This window comes from Squalius cephalus (genome assembly GCF_949319135.1).
Source record: "Squalius cephalus genome assembly, chromosome: 12".
NCBI classification, from domain to species: domain Eukaryota; kingdom Metazoa; phylum Chordata; class Actinopteri; order Cypriniformes; family Leuciscidae; genus Squalius; species Squalius cephalus.
The window spans coordinates 28,275,978-28,289,862 of record NC_137133.1 but is presented as its reverse complement, the minus strand read 5'-3'; the positions used below and the strand labels follow the sequence as shown (position 1 = coordinate 28,289,862).

Below are 13,885 nucleotides of genomic sequence, written 5' to 3'. Positions count from 1 at the left end.
TGGGCATAGTTAAGTAACCACTGTCATAAGGTCTGTTGAATAGACATTGTCCTTACAGGTAGAATGAAGTGAAATATGGCAAAGCATTTTCTCTTGCTGCTTTTACTTTAAAGATATTAAATTGTCCAATATTGCAATGAAAAACCATCAAGTCAAAATCGAGGCAAACGTTGATCAGTTATCTGAAGAGAAAAGCCTAATTTGAAAAAGATTTCAAGTGCTAACATTAGTGCAAGTGAACAGAACTTCTGCCGTTTCAACATATTATGGTACTGTGAATTCTTTAGTTCTGAGATTTGAGGTTGGTTTCAGTGACAGGACTGATGATACAGAAGGTGTGACTATATTGTAGCAGGTGTGACCATGCCAGTTGGAGCCTTAGGCGTAAACATGCTCTTCTCAAGTGGTCTTTTAAACGATTGGGGTGTGGTTCTCCCCATCTTATTCTCTTCTTTGGAAACTTGTGGAGGCATGATGTCAGTGCACCTGAGCTGATATTTGTCATGGCGATGACTGTCATACTGAGTGGAAGGTGTGCCTGGCAAGGTCCCAGGAAATGATATCATATACGCCCATTCATGCAAAAAGACATGTGGGAGATTAGTTGACAGATGGGTAGAACAGGATCACCTGTCTTAATGCAAACCCCAATGACAAGACTCGGATGTGTCTGATTATTTATCATCCAGTTTCCCATGACAGCTGAAATCTGGCGAAACATGTATTCAATGAGCAGAAAAGGAGATCCTTAATGGTTATATAATTTAAAGGAATAGATCACACAAAAATGACAAAAGTTTAATGTGGGTGTCTTAAAGGAATAGTTTCCATCTTAAAATGAAAAATGTCATTATTTACTAATGTTTCCTCAAGAAAAATAACATTCTCTTTTGCCATTAGAAAAGCCCCTATGCTGCACTGTTTTACTAGTCATTTAAATTACTTTAAGATTAAATCATTTTGATTAGGAAGTCTTTATATTTTGTACTATATTACCAACCTGATAAATTGTGTGTGTCTCTGTGTGTGTGTGTTCCTGGTAAACCCTACATTACGGGAACAAAATGTCCCCACAAAAATGGCAATATCCAAAATCCTTGTCCTTGTGAGGACATTTTTTGATCCCCATGAGGAAAGTGGATTATAAATCATACAAGTGATGTTTTTTGAAAATGTCAAAATGCAGAATGTTTTCTGTAATGGGTAGGTTCAGTTTGTACAGTATAAAGATCATTGTCTATGGAAAGTCACCATAAAACATGAAATGGTCATGGTCTGTGTGTGTGATTTATGTCGTAATTTATTTTTATCATTTATTTATTTTAGTGCTTCCAAATCAGTTAATCACATCTATGATAAAAAATTTTTTTTTACATTTGTGTATATATTTGGGTTTGGAACAACATGATTGTGAGAAATGACAGAATTGTCCTTTTTTGGGGAATGTTTTTTATATATGTATATATATGTATGTGTGTGTGTGTGTGTGTGTGTGTGTGTGTGTGTATATATATATGTATGTATATGTATATGTATATGTATATATATATATATATATATATATATATATATATATATATATATATAAACCTGGATGATTATCCTTAAATGATGACTTGAAGTTAAACTCCTTATAATACACCATGTCCTCTTTATGCTGTCAGGCTCTTTGCTTTTGATTTGCTTTCATTCATGCTTCTCTTCAGTTTGCTCTGCCCCTCGTCTTCAAGTTAGGTCCATCTGTCCAGTTTCAGAGCCAGCGCTGCAAACAGCCTGTTTTTCTTCATTTACTGTGCCTGCTCTCCACACTAAATGTATCTGGCTCTCTAATGTAATTACACACTGGAATTCTTTGCTGGATGCTGATTAAGCACAAGAGGAGTGACAAGCAAATCTTTCATAAACCCTTACTTAGCAGAACATCTGCAGGCGAGCTGGTCTGATGCTGAAGTTGGCACTTCTCGCACCTCTTGTGACCCATTTGAGCTTGCTGCCATCTAGTGTATGATGTGATGTACTGCGATTTTAGTGATCAGCTGTCTCCTTATCTGGAAGAAAGCTAGTTTTTTTTTGTATATATTTTTTTTCTATAAAAGCCTATAAAAGTGTTTATTACTGAAAATGTCCCAAAGGCCCTTTAAGGCCATCGTGTTAACGGCCCCAAACCAGCTGTTTTACGAATAAGCTCCTGCTATACACTGACTGAAATTTAAACAGACCAAACCTGTTCCTCGAGGTTACTTTTCAATTATCTATAGAACATCTCATCAGTCATCTATACAAATCTAACTGGCATTATTAATATTCTTTATTTAGATCAAATATATATAGCACAAAATATTTGTGGGCTTGTCCAGCTGCACTTGCATGTTTAATATTGTAATTTACATAAATTAGATTTATATTATTTTATTTTTTATAATTATACACCACCATATAAAATATTGGTGTCTGTAAGATTTTTAAATGTTTTTGAAAGAGGTCTCTTATGATTCCCACGGCTGCATTTATTTGATAAAAAATACAGTAAAAACAGTAAAAAATTATTGTGAAATTACAATTTAAAAATGGAAAACTTTTCCATTCATTCAGCATCATTACTACAGTCTTGAGAAAAAATGCATTATTATCAATGTTGAAAGAACCCCCCCCCCCCCCCATTTTTTGAAAATGTTTTGTAGTCTGTGTCACTTTTGATTAATTTTCAATTTGTTTTTGCCCTTGCTGAATAAAAGTACATTTCTTTTAACAACAAAAAAACAATTCTTACTGGCCCCTAACTTTTGAATGGTAGTGTATTGTACCAAAACTTCCTAAACCAAATCAGAATTTGCTAATGCTGTGTTGTGGCATGGTTAAAGATATAAAAAGTTGTAGGTCTACCGTGAACACTAACTCATTCCCTTCTGCTCTAATGTGTCTTCAGGCAGCTGCAGGACCTCCAGCGTCAGAAGGAGCAAGAGCGGGAACGACTGGAGCGAGAGCGGCTGGAGCGGGAACGGCTGGAGCGAGAGATGCTGGATCGGGAGCATGCCGAGAGGGAACGTCAGGAACGGGAGCGGTTGGAGAGGGAACGTGCTGAGCAGGAACGTCTGGACCGCCTGGAGCGTGAGCATCAAGAGCAGGAGCAGCTGGAGCGAGAACGCCAGGAACGGGAGCGCGCCGAGCGGGAGCTGATGGAGAGAGAGCGTGTGGAGAGAGAGAAGCAAGATAGGGAGCACCAAGAGCAGCTGGACAGAGAGCAGATGGACTGGGAGAGAGGGAGACGCATCTCCAACGCCGGTGAGCATCTTTATCTTCTCCATCGTCTTTTTATAGACAGGACTGACTGATAAGATGTAGACAGGATAGGCTGAGGTCAAAATATGAATGAGGTTTTAACACAAACTAACAATATATGTGGCGTTTCTTCTGTTGCTGAGCATGCAAATGCCTGTGAAATGCTGTTAGTGTACATTAGAAATAATTTATTACCGTGCTGCATTTATTACACCCATGAAATTTTATTTAAAACTATTTTTAATAACTATGTGTTCGAACTGGGGATGCACCGATATTACAGTTCTGGCTGCTAATTGTTTTCATACAATGGCTGATAACCGATAACAACATATTAAATATCTGTACTTATTTGCCTAAAAATAACTCGCCACATCCGCATAAACTCAAATAGATGCGATTCTTGTCAATGTTAAATCAGTTATTTGATGTTTAAGTGGATGTAAGCAGTACCACAACAATATAATAAAAGGAATGAATAATAAATAAAATATGGAAATAAATATTTTATATTTTAATTTTAATATGGAAAATATTCAATTGGAGATGTACATCTATACTATAATGCATCTCGATGTTTCCTTTTGTTGTTCTTGCTCTAAAATATATTTTTAGTATGTGCTTGGCCTCTTGTTCGACGGGACACTACCTCCTTGCGTCTTATTATATCAATAGGCGATCTTCTCCTGACGTGTCCATCTGTCAGTATGTTGGAAGAATCTGAATCCACAGCTTGAAAGATGATGGAACTCACTAACTAACCACATTTCTCTCACACTCTCCTGTGTACAGCTCACTAGGATTATGGGTAACCTGCCAGGGCTTGAGAATGGGTGGGTGTCGATTCAATACAAATGTTGCTGTAACCTGTTTTACTTTTGTCATTTGACATAGGTCTGATAGAAACAGGATATTCAGCAGAAATAAATAAATAAATAAATGTCGGACATGTTTTTTTCCATCTGTATTAGATTGGATCGTGAAAAGTGTGCGTTATATAACAGAATGTATTCAGACTGAATTCAAGGTTGCTAAAACATTGGCTTAATAGCTATTTGGCTATTGGTTAACATTATCCAAAAGCCTGCATAAATAAGATTAGTAGAAAATGTTTTTATTTTTATTTTTTGCTTTTACAAAGTTTATTTTGCTTTAGATTTGAATAATTGGATAGTTCACAATAAGACAAGGAACTTGCAATAAGAAAATAAATAAGGTAAATTTTGACTTACTGTTGGCTTTAAATGGCCTGTTATAAAGTTGTGCATGTACAGTATTTGAGTTCATCATATTAGATACAATTCTCAGAATCATGCGCCATCCAAAAATACACATGGGGGAGGGGATGTTTATTCCACAGACACTGTATGAGTGGCCAGGCATCAGGCTTTGATAGGCATAATTGTCATTCAAGTGTTAAACATTTGAGCATGGTGCATGTGTGATATTTGCATCAGAAAATCTGTATTATATGCCACTGATGTTGTACTTTGGATATAGCAAGATACAATATTCCACAGAAGGAATGCCAAAAGTACATCAGTACCAAGTCTGTATAGTTTGTTCAGGGATGTATTGAACCTAAATTACTACTAACTCAACTGATTTTGTTACACATAACATACTGAATTGACACTAAATTGAGGTCTCTGTCTGTTATGAAGTCTTTCTCTATGGGAGTTGTGTTTTTTGTGGATATTGTCTTGACTCTGTGACTTCTGCGTCATGTCTGGGAGAAGGATTATCAAATAAATACCCTGAGATTCTGGCGGATGGGTGCAACAAAATCTGTATCATTAGTCGAGGCACTGGTAGGGATAAGTGAAAACAGGTACTTCAGTTTAATGGAAGGTGTAAATGGATAACAATAGCCAAAACTTTTTGCTAAAGGTTCACTTTTTTTACTTCAGCGCATGATATGCAATAATTTGTAAATAAATACTCATTAGTATTAAAAACTGTGTATGAGTGAGGATCCCTAGTCACAAGTTGATTTAATAAAGTTGGATTAGTCCAAAGAGCACAGCCGATTGGTCTTGCCATGTAACCGCCTGTGCTTTATGAGTGGAAGAATTTCATTAAGTCACTCTGGTGAACATACTGCATTACATCATGAGTCATGTGGTCTGCTTGTCAAAACTAATAGTGTGGGAACGCAAAGGAGGCCAGTGAAATGGAAGAAAGTAAGGTACAAATAGGTTAAAAAAAGCTGCTTGTCATGGAAGCCAGCTTGAACAATGGGAACGGGTTAATAACCTGAATGTAGGTCATGATAATTTGTGTTTGCCTGTGTGTTGACGTGTATTTTGAAGAGTGCTCAGGGGGCGTGGTGGGCTTCACGCAGCAGGAGGGCAGCTGTGTCTGCAGGCTGCTTATGAGAATCACTAGAGCAGAAAGATTTGGCCAACATATGGCAGGCAGTGACACTTACAGTGCACTCTCAATAAACCAAAACATGAATTTACTTGCATTTCCTATATAAACACCCATAAATATATGGCAAATTATAATTATTATAATTAATTAATGCTTTCATTCAGCAAGAATGCATTCAATTGATCAAAAGTGACCGTAAAGACATTTACAATGTTACAAAACTGTTATTTATTTATTTTTTTAACTTTTTTTCCAAATAAAGGCTGATCTTTATACATCAAAGATTTTTTTTTATCATAGATTCCACAAAAATATGAAGCAGCACAACTGTTTGCAACACTGATAATAATCAGAAATGTTTCTTGAGCACCAAATCAGCATATTAGAATGATTTCTAAAGAATCGTGAAAAAGTAATTCAGCTTTGTTATCACAGGAATTAATTACATACAATATATTCAAATAGAGAGTTCATTTAAATTGTAATATTATTTTGTAATATAACTGTTTTTACTATATTTTTATGAGCATAAGATAAAACAATTCTTTTAAAAACATTTAAAAAAACGTACTGACCTGGAAAATTTGAATACTTTTAGTGCATACGTTTGTGATTATTTTTTTTTACACAGCTCCTTATTCACCAATGATGTTGTTTCAGTTAAACTTTTCAGTGGAGTATCGGGTTGAATTAGTTTGAACCCATTCAGATTTTAATGTGATATTAAACTGTATAAAGTGCAAAAAGAACAAACAAGTTTTCATTAGCATAACTTCTATTCATTATCATTTTCTTGGCATGCAGAGAGTGCATGACTAGCCTTTAGCAGGCGTGTGATGATACCGAGACCCTAACCTCACGTGCATCCAGGAGTTACAGTAACCCTTCGATGCCGTCTCCTGAAAGTACGACATGCTAAACAGGATGTTTGTGTAACATTTTGCCCATGTGTTGGAGTTGATCTATCTTTTCCAGTTCATGATGTTTTCACAGCTAACCGATTGTACTAATTCTAGTGTGTTCCCTGTTCATAGACAGAAATAAGAACATATGATGGACTTGTAGGTCTCTGCTGGTTTTCTTGCTTCATTTGCCCCCTTTCTCTCTTCTGTCTCCTTCCCCCCTTTCTCTCTTTGTCTTGTGTTCTTTCCCTTTGCACGGTTGCTGCTACCTCCCTCCTGCCCTGTCCTGTCCTGTCCTTCGGTTGTGTGCAGCATTTGAAAGCACCCTCTACACTCCTCCACCTCCCGAATACAACAAGACCACCTCCTCCTTACCAGTCTCTCCTTCCACACCCAGTTACCCTCCACCGACGCCATTGCCCTCCACAGCCACTCCTCCAACCCCGCCCCTGCGTCACTCGGCTTCCCGATTCGCCACATCGCTAGGCTCCGCCTTCCACCCGGTCCTGCCTCATTACGCCACTGTCCCTCGCAAACAACCTGCCCCGCCCACACCGCCACCCCCTGCCCCAGCTCCTCCTCCTTTAGCTCCGGCCTCCAAATCTGTCATCTGGACGGCTAACAACTTCACTCCCTTACCGCCTTCTCCTCCGGTCATGATCAGCAGCCCCCCGGGCAAGGCAACGGGCCCTCGCCCGATGATCGCAATCCCAGCCCCCAGTCCGCTCTCCCAGAAACCCCCTTCGCCCATCTCGGCGCCCAACGGGCCGCCCACCTCGCTTCACTTCCACACCTCATCCCCCATCTCGGGTCAGCCATTCTCTTCACCCCCGACGCCACCCCCTCCCCCGCCCCTGTACTCTCCCTCACCCACCTTGCCCATCGCTCCCCTTGTGTCTTGTCCCTCACCCCAGCCTGCTGTTCTCCCTTCTCCTTCCACAGCCTTCCCCGCCTCTGCTGAGCACTCTGTAAACTCTGGGTTGGGAGACTCCTGCTCCTCTGCTCCAGAGCCGCCCACTCAGCCTGCTGACTTCCCCAGCCAGCCGGGTAAGGCCTCTTCTGTGTCGCTCAGCCTCCACTAACCCGCTAATTGGGGTTCGAGGAGGGGGCCTGCCATGTTGAGCTGGGTTGCTTTTGGCTGCAATTGGCTACAATTGGCTACTATCGATTGCTTGTTGGCTCAATATGAAAGTCCTCAGGAAATGTTTTGCTGTTTTGTCTTGTCTGTTGGGTTGTACTGGTTCCTCTGATCATCGGTCTGATGAATGCTCGTTTGTGTGGCCTGTAATTGTGTGATATGGCATGGCATGAAAACACATCTCCACTCTCTCGTGAAACTTTGAATTGAGTCTCACATATTGCAAAGCGGATGTCTTCGCTTTAGTTCTCATCCTTTTTTCTGGAGTTTATCACAACCATCTCATTCTGATTACTGGTTTATGGTGAAGAAGTTCTTGATGTTAGCATGTACAAGTGAGCTGTCAATGCACAGTAAGCTTTACATGATCTATAACTGGCCGCCCCACATCCTCTGGTTATTAATCACATTCACAAATTTGATTCATGAAAAGATCCTTATTTTAAAAAGCAATGAAATTAATCCTTTTTTGTCTTTGACTAGGTTTATGTTACAAACTGCATACAATAAGTGGAGATTTTCATATGAGGTCAGGTCATTAGCAATGAAAGAAATAAGATCAGCTCTTCCTCTGAATTATTCATAGAAGAGGTTTTAGACTTCACACTTCATGTGCATGATGCAGCTTGACACTGAGCTAAATTCTACACACTAATATGATTAACTTGAGTGTGTTTGGCAGGCATGCATGTCACATAAACTTCAGCTGTTTATACCCCAAAAAAGCCAAATGTGAAAAAATAGTCAGGCTGATACCTTCCTAAATAGTGAAGATTTTTACTCTTTATACATAGTGATGCAACATCAGCTTTAAGTTAGTATTTTTACAATTACATCTCTGCATTTTGTTACATTTATGTACAGATTTGTTTCATATTCCCATAAATCATCACTTTCTTCCTTGTGTATGATGTTATAATGATCATCAGCTATGGACAATCATGTATTAGTGTCATCTGTCTGTGTTCACTATTATGAATGAGCTTTGGATGTGAATAATTATTATGATGTTATATTCTATTACATTATATTATATTATTGTGCTGACATCCATTTAGCTCATTCTGAATGTAATAATCTATTTTACAATGCAAAAAACCCACAAGTTAAAACAGTCCTAAATGTAGAACAAATCAAAGTTTAACTGATCAGTACAGGAAGTTACAAAGACGCATCCTAACTATTATGTTATTTTTTATTTATCCCTACAGATTCAATACAGGGGATGCCAACTCCTCCACCCCCACCACCCCTCCCTCCCAGCTCCACTGTGACTCCCACCACTGCTGGACCTCCACCACCCCCTGGTCCCCCTCCTCCCCCACCACCTCTGCCCCCCACACTTACCCCAACAGGGCCTCCCCCTCCCCCTGGGCCACCACCTCCACCCTCAGGTCAGGCTCCGCCACCAGCACCACCTCCACCCCCTGCCCCACCTTTGCCCTCGGGTCTGTTCACCCCCTCGCCCACCACAGATGAGAACAAGGGCCTCTCTGGGCTCGCAGCCGCCCTTGCTGGAGCCAAGCTAAAGAAAGTGCCAAGGGTAAGGGATTGAGGCCTGTAAAACTCTCATTTGCATTGAATTACACCTGAAATGTCTTAACACTGTTCCCTGAAGGCCCTGATATACTCATGGCGAAGTTCTTTTTCGCTCTTTGCTTAAGTAGGGGTAAAAAAAAGAAATACCTTTGCATCAGAATACTGTTAGAATACACTACTAGGAGAGGAGGTTAGATGAATATGTAAATATGTGCTGCACGCTTTCCTCTCAATAACAAAAAAAAAACAACAACACAAATGACAGCAGTGAGAAAACAGCAGTTAAAAAGCATATGATCTTAGACCTTATTCAGAGCAGCGCCATTACAGGTATGAAAGTGATTTACTGTGTTTTCAATGGAATCCGCTGTATAAATAGATCACTTATATTTTTCCACAGCTAATGTTTTCTTGAGTTTTTTGGTCTAGGGAAATTTCTTGGAAAGATATTTTTGCAGTGTTTCATATGCAAAACAATCCAACAATTAATTAACAGTACAACCCACTGAAGAGAGTATGGCCCTGTCCCAAATGGCACCCTAAACACTCGCATTCTTCCTACGAGTCTGCACTTTCTTGACGTAATGCCGCTTTGACTGTTGGGAAGAAGTCTGCTGTGGTGCCTGCTCCAGTGCATGCTGGGCGAAAGTGCGCAGCGAGCACCCTTCTGAGACCTAAAATGTCAAAAACCCTACAGTCTCATGGACTGGCTGCCATGTGCGCATGTCCATTAATTGTAAGTCCGTTAGACCGAAAGTGCACATGAAGTGTGCCATTTGGGACAGGGCCTGTGTCTATCCCTCACAGCCTCGCTTTCATTCCCATTAAAAATCAAAGATGGCGCTGTTGTGAATAAGGTCTATAGCGATGTGGATATGTTTGCATGAGCTCTGCAATTCGGCTCTCCAGTCAAGTCACATCATGTTTATATAGGACTTTATACAATAGATTGCTTTATAGCAAACAGCTTTACAGTATTACATGAAAAGACAGTGTCAGTGTCAATTTTTACTTGCGGCAGAACTCGACGGAATGAACAGAAGAAATGAACCGATGAAGATTTTCATGTCAAGGGCGGCAGAGCCTCATAACACACCTGCATATGACTTAATCGCCAGTGGTAGTTCAAAGGTGTTTACTTTGACAAGCTGTTTCGAACTCCCGAAACAAAATCCAAACGAACTTCTGCTTTGGCCTGATTTTGTTCGAAATTACATCACACCAGTTGTTGTTTTTTTTGGTTTGCTTGAAGTAAATTAAGGCCTTAAAACGGATAATGTCTTCATCAGAAATGCTAAACATGTTCAATACCAAATCCTATATGTTACTATAGAGTGATGAGCCCCTGGCTCCAGCAGCAGGACCCACGGTGAGTTCTGGTGGTGCCAAACCCGAGGCATCCCGTGGGAATGGTCTTTTACCTGGAGGAGGAGGTGGTCTAATGGAGGAGATGAGCGCCCTGCTGGCCAGGAGGTAAACTGCGTGCTTTATCTGTCTCTAATGCCAGAATGTTTTCAAACAATGATTAGTCTTGGAAATGACTAAATTCTTCTTTTCTGAGGCCAATTATCAAAAATGTTGTATCATAGCCAGAAATGAAATAAAATGTAAGAATATGTACCATTGATACCAACAGGAGAAGAATTGCTGAGAAGGGATCATCACCAGAGCCTGAACAGAAAGCTGTGAGTTAATATAATGCCTCATTCAGCTGTATACAGTTTCTGTCCAAACCTGTACATATAGACTACTCTTAATTTTATTGATATGATCATACAGTTTATGTGATGGATTTTCAGTAATATATATTCTTTATTTCTCCATTAGGATGACATTGAGGCTACCATAACTCCAAAAGTGTCAGCCTGTAGCACACCAGGTAAGCAAGGGGAAAACAATGATAAAAATAAATGATAAAACCAATAATAATGCTCCTTATGAATCATTAGGTTAGCAAAATAAATGGGGTTATCAACTTTAAAAAGGAAGTTTTCCCATATCTTTTGTTTGTTGTTCAGTCAAAATATTTTAGTGCATAGTTATCTAACACTGGCTACTAATACTAATGCAACATTTGGCAGCTGTTCAGTCTATCTCATGTTAATAATTTAGCATATTGTTGAGCCTGTGCAGTTCTTTTTTTTTAACTGGGTCTTGAAGCAAAACCATTGGAGAATCATGGCTATTTAAAAAATATGAGAATATCAATATCATAAAATGTAACATTGCATTGCATTTCTTTTACAGATATGCCCAGAAAGCCTTGGGAGAGGACAAACACCATGAATGGTAGCAAATCACCAGTCATTGGAAGGTAATAATTTGCATGTTATACATCCACAAATTCATAGTGCCTTTTGAAGAAAAATGTCCAGCTTTTGGGATCTGACTCTTCGGCAGGTCCCGCTTTCTTAAAGCTAAATTGAATTATCGTTGCTTCGACTGCTTTGCATCACGTGCTTGTGGCCGGAGGCCTCCTCACAATCGCATGTCAGAATGCAGGCAGTCGGGTCCCGTGCTTGACATCACTAAAGCACAGTGTTGTTGCTTCTCATCAGATCTGTGTGTACTAGAGCTGTTCAGCATTTTATTTGAAGGATTCGCTTATTTTTTTTGCTTTGTATATACCATCCATTCAGGCATTTGCACATACAGTTATACAAATGATTGAAGCACCTTTCATTAGGGCTACACTGAAAATTAAATACTTCTCCTTTCATCTAAATTAGACCTAGTGCTTTCAGAAGATTACTATGAAAATAAATAGTTCAGACCCACACTATTGACCTCTGACCTGGTTAGTCTCTTTACTCTCACAGACGGGACACACCATGGAGAAATCAGATGGGTACTGACAAGTACTATGATTCCTTAACCAGGTATAAGAGGCTAGTTTGAGAACTCTTTCTAGACTTTGTTTGCTGAGAGTGCTCTTTAAATAGGATGAGGGTTGCTGCAGTGATTGTCTACAGTTATTCGTTTTTTTTTGTTTTTTTACACACAAATATTTTGCTGTTGCCAACAATATAATCACCATAAATGTGTCCCTGCTGCGTTTATATACATATAATAATAAATTAATCATAAATACCAAATAAGCACATTTCTGAAGGATCATGTGACACCGATGACTGGAGTAATGATGCTGAAAATTCTGCTCTGCCATCACAGGAATAAATTAAATTTTAAAATATACTAAAACAGAAAATGGTTATTTAAAATTTTACAATAGTACAGTTTTTACTGTATTTTCATCAAATAAATGCTGCCTTGGTGAGCATAAGAGGCTTCTTTGAATGGAAACTTTTGAATGGTAGTGTATATAAATAATTTTCACACAATATAAATGTTAAAATAGTTTATAATAATTTCACTTATGGGACAAGAGTGAAACAATAACATCTATATATAATGTAAAGTAAATTAAGGCCTAATAAAAATGAAGTTTCCAAGACTATAATCCTCAAAAAAATCTGTTAATTGTAATTAAAATAAAGTGCACATAGTTATAGAGAAACACCTTTTCAAATGTTTCTTTTCATTGAGAAAGGGAAGGAAGCAATGAAGGATTAACCATAGTATCATTATTAGAGCGTCCTGATATATTGTACAGTACTAGGTGTCGTCAAAGGTCATATCAGAAAGCTGGAGCATTTGTCCACTCTTGCCAATTTGTCCACCTGGTCCCAAAGATAACATGCTCCCTCCTCCCCCCACAAATGTGCATTTAATTTGGTTTATCCTTTCACATATAAAATGCAGAAAGCTTTGATACAAAGCCTTCAGGCTGTACACGCTTGTATCTCACACATAAGTCTTGCTCTGAAATTTGTTTCTGACTCTTAAGCTATGTCACAATGTTCTTATCCGCTTGACTTCTATTTCCTTTCTACACAAGGCAACCCACTGTTCAGCATTCGTTTCTTTTCCGATGGGATAGATAAAGCGTCATTTCCCTCATTTCCCTTGTTCTACCCTACAGTGATTATTGTGTTGGCAATAGTATTGTGTCTGATTCAGCTTCAGACAAGCATGAGAGTGATACGGCAGCTGCATTGTGTATTTTGAAGTGTGAATCCTGTCTTAAGCTTTTGGTTTGCTGTGCCATTTTTGTTGGGGTTGACTTTACAAATGTGTTGCTTTTGATGAATTTGCAGCTCCTCTCAAGGCTCATGTTCATGTCACCCAGTTATACATATATATATCTGGATGTGTGAATTTCCTTTTCAGTACAGCAATTTCAAGTACCTGAAATCTGAAATATCCTGCATTTTCCTCACATATCTTGAATCATATCCCATGTTTATGCTGTGTTGATTCTTTGAATCACCAATTGTAATTGGTGCTGTAACAGTGTAGATTTACACAGCATCTGAAATGACTGTTAAAGTGCGTCACTTAACTTCTGCCTTGCATCTTGACTGCACAGTGTCGACTTCTGTGACTAAAATAGCTTTGCCTCACACCATATCTTTTCTTCTTAGACCAAGGTCTACACCAACTCCTACCGGATCCATAAGTGCCAATGGGGTGCCAACAGAAGCTCTTGACTATGACAGATTGAAACAGGTACTTCTCAAAACCAATAAGTAACTAACTTGAACTGAAACTCATTTAACCTTTTAGCCCTTTGGGTTTGATAGAGGGGCTC

General features: G+C 39.0%; 1 protein-coding gene across 7 annotated transcripts in view; it reads left to right on the top strand.

Annotated features, from left to right (window-relative positions):
• Window positions 1–13,885, top strand: part of enah (ENAH actin regulator) — a 109,724-nt gene that overhangs the window by 91,691 nt on the left and 4,148 nt on the right. For 4 of the 7 annotated variants that reach the window (XM_079887383.1, XM_079887382.1, XM_079887381.1 and 1 more), the window contains 8 exons: window positions 2,927–3,282; window positions 6,870–7,604; window positions 8,907–9,238; window positions 10,568–10,707; window positions 10,871–10,919; window positions 11,062–11,113; window positions 11,482–11,548; window positions 13,719–13,803. In XM_079887383.1, the coding sequence (XP_079743509.1) occupies window positions 2,927–3,282; window positions 6,870–7,604; window positions 8,907–9,238; window positions 10,568–10,707; window positions 10,871–10,919; window positions 11,062–11,113; window positions 11,482–11,548; window positions 13,719–13,803 (1,816 nt within the window). The remainder of the gene's footprint in view (window positions 1–2,926; window positions 3,283–6,869; window positions 7,605–8,906; window positions 9,239–10,567; window positions 10,708–10,870; window positions 10,920–11,061; window positions 11,114–11,481; window positions 11,549–13,718; window positions 13,804–13,885) is intronic. The other 3 variants (XM_079887387.1, XM_079887385.1, XM_079887386.1) reach the window with 1 other exon arrangement.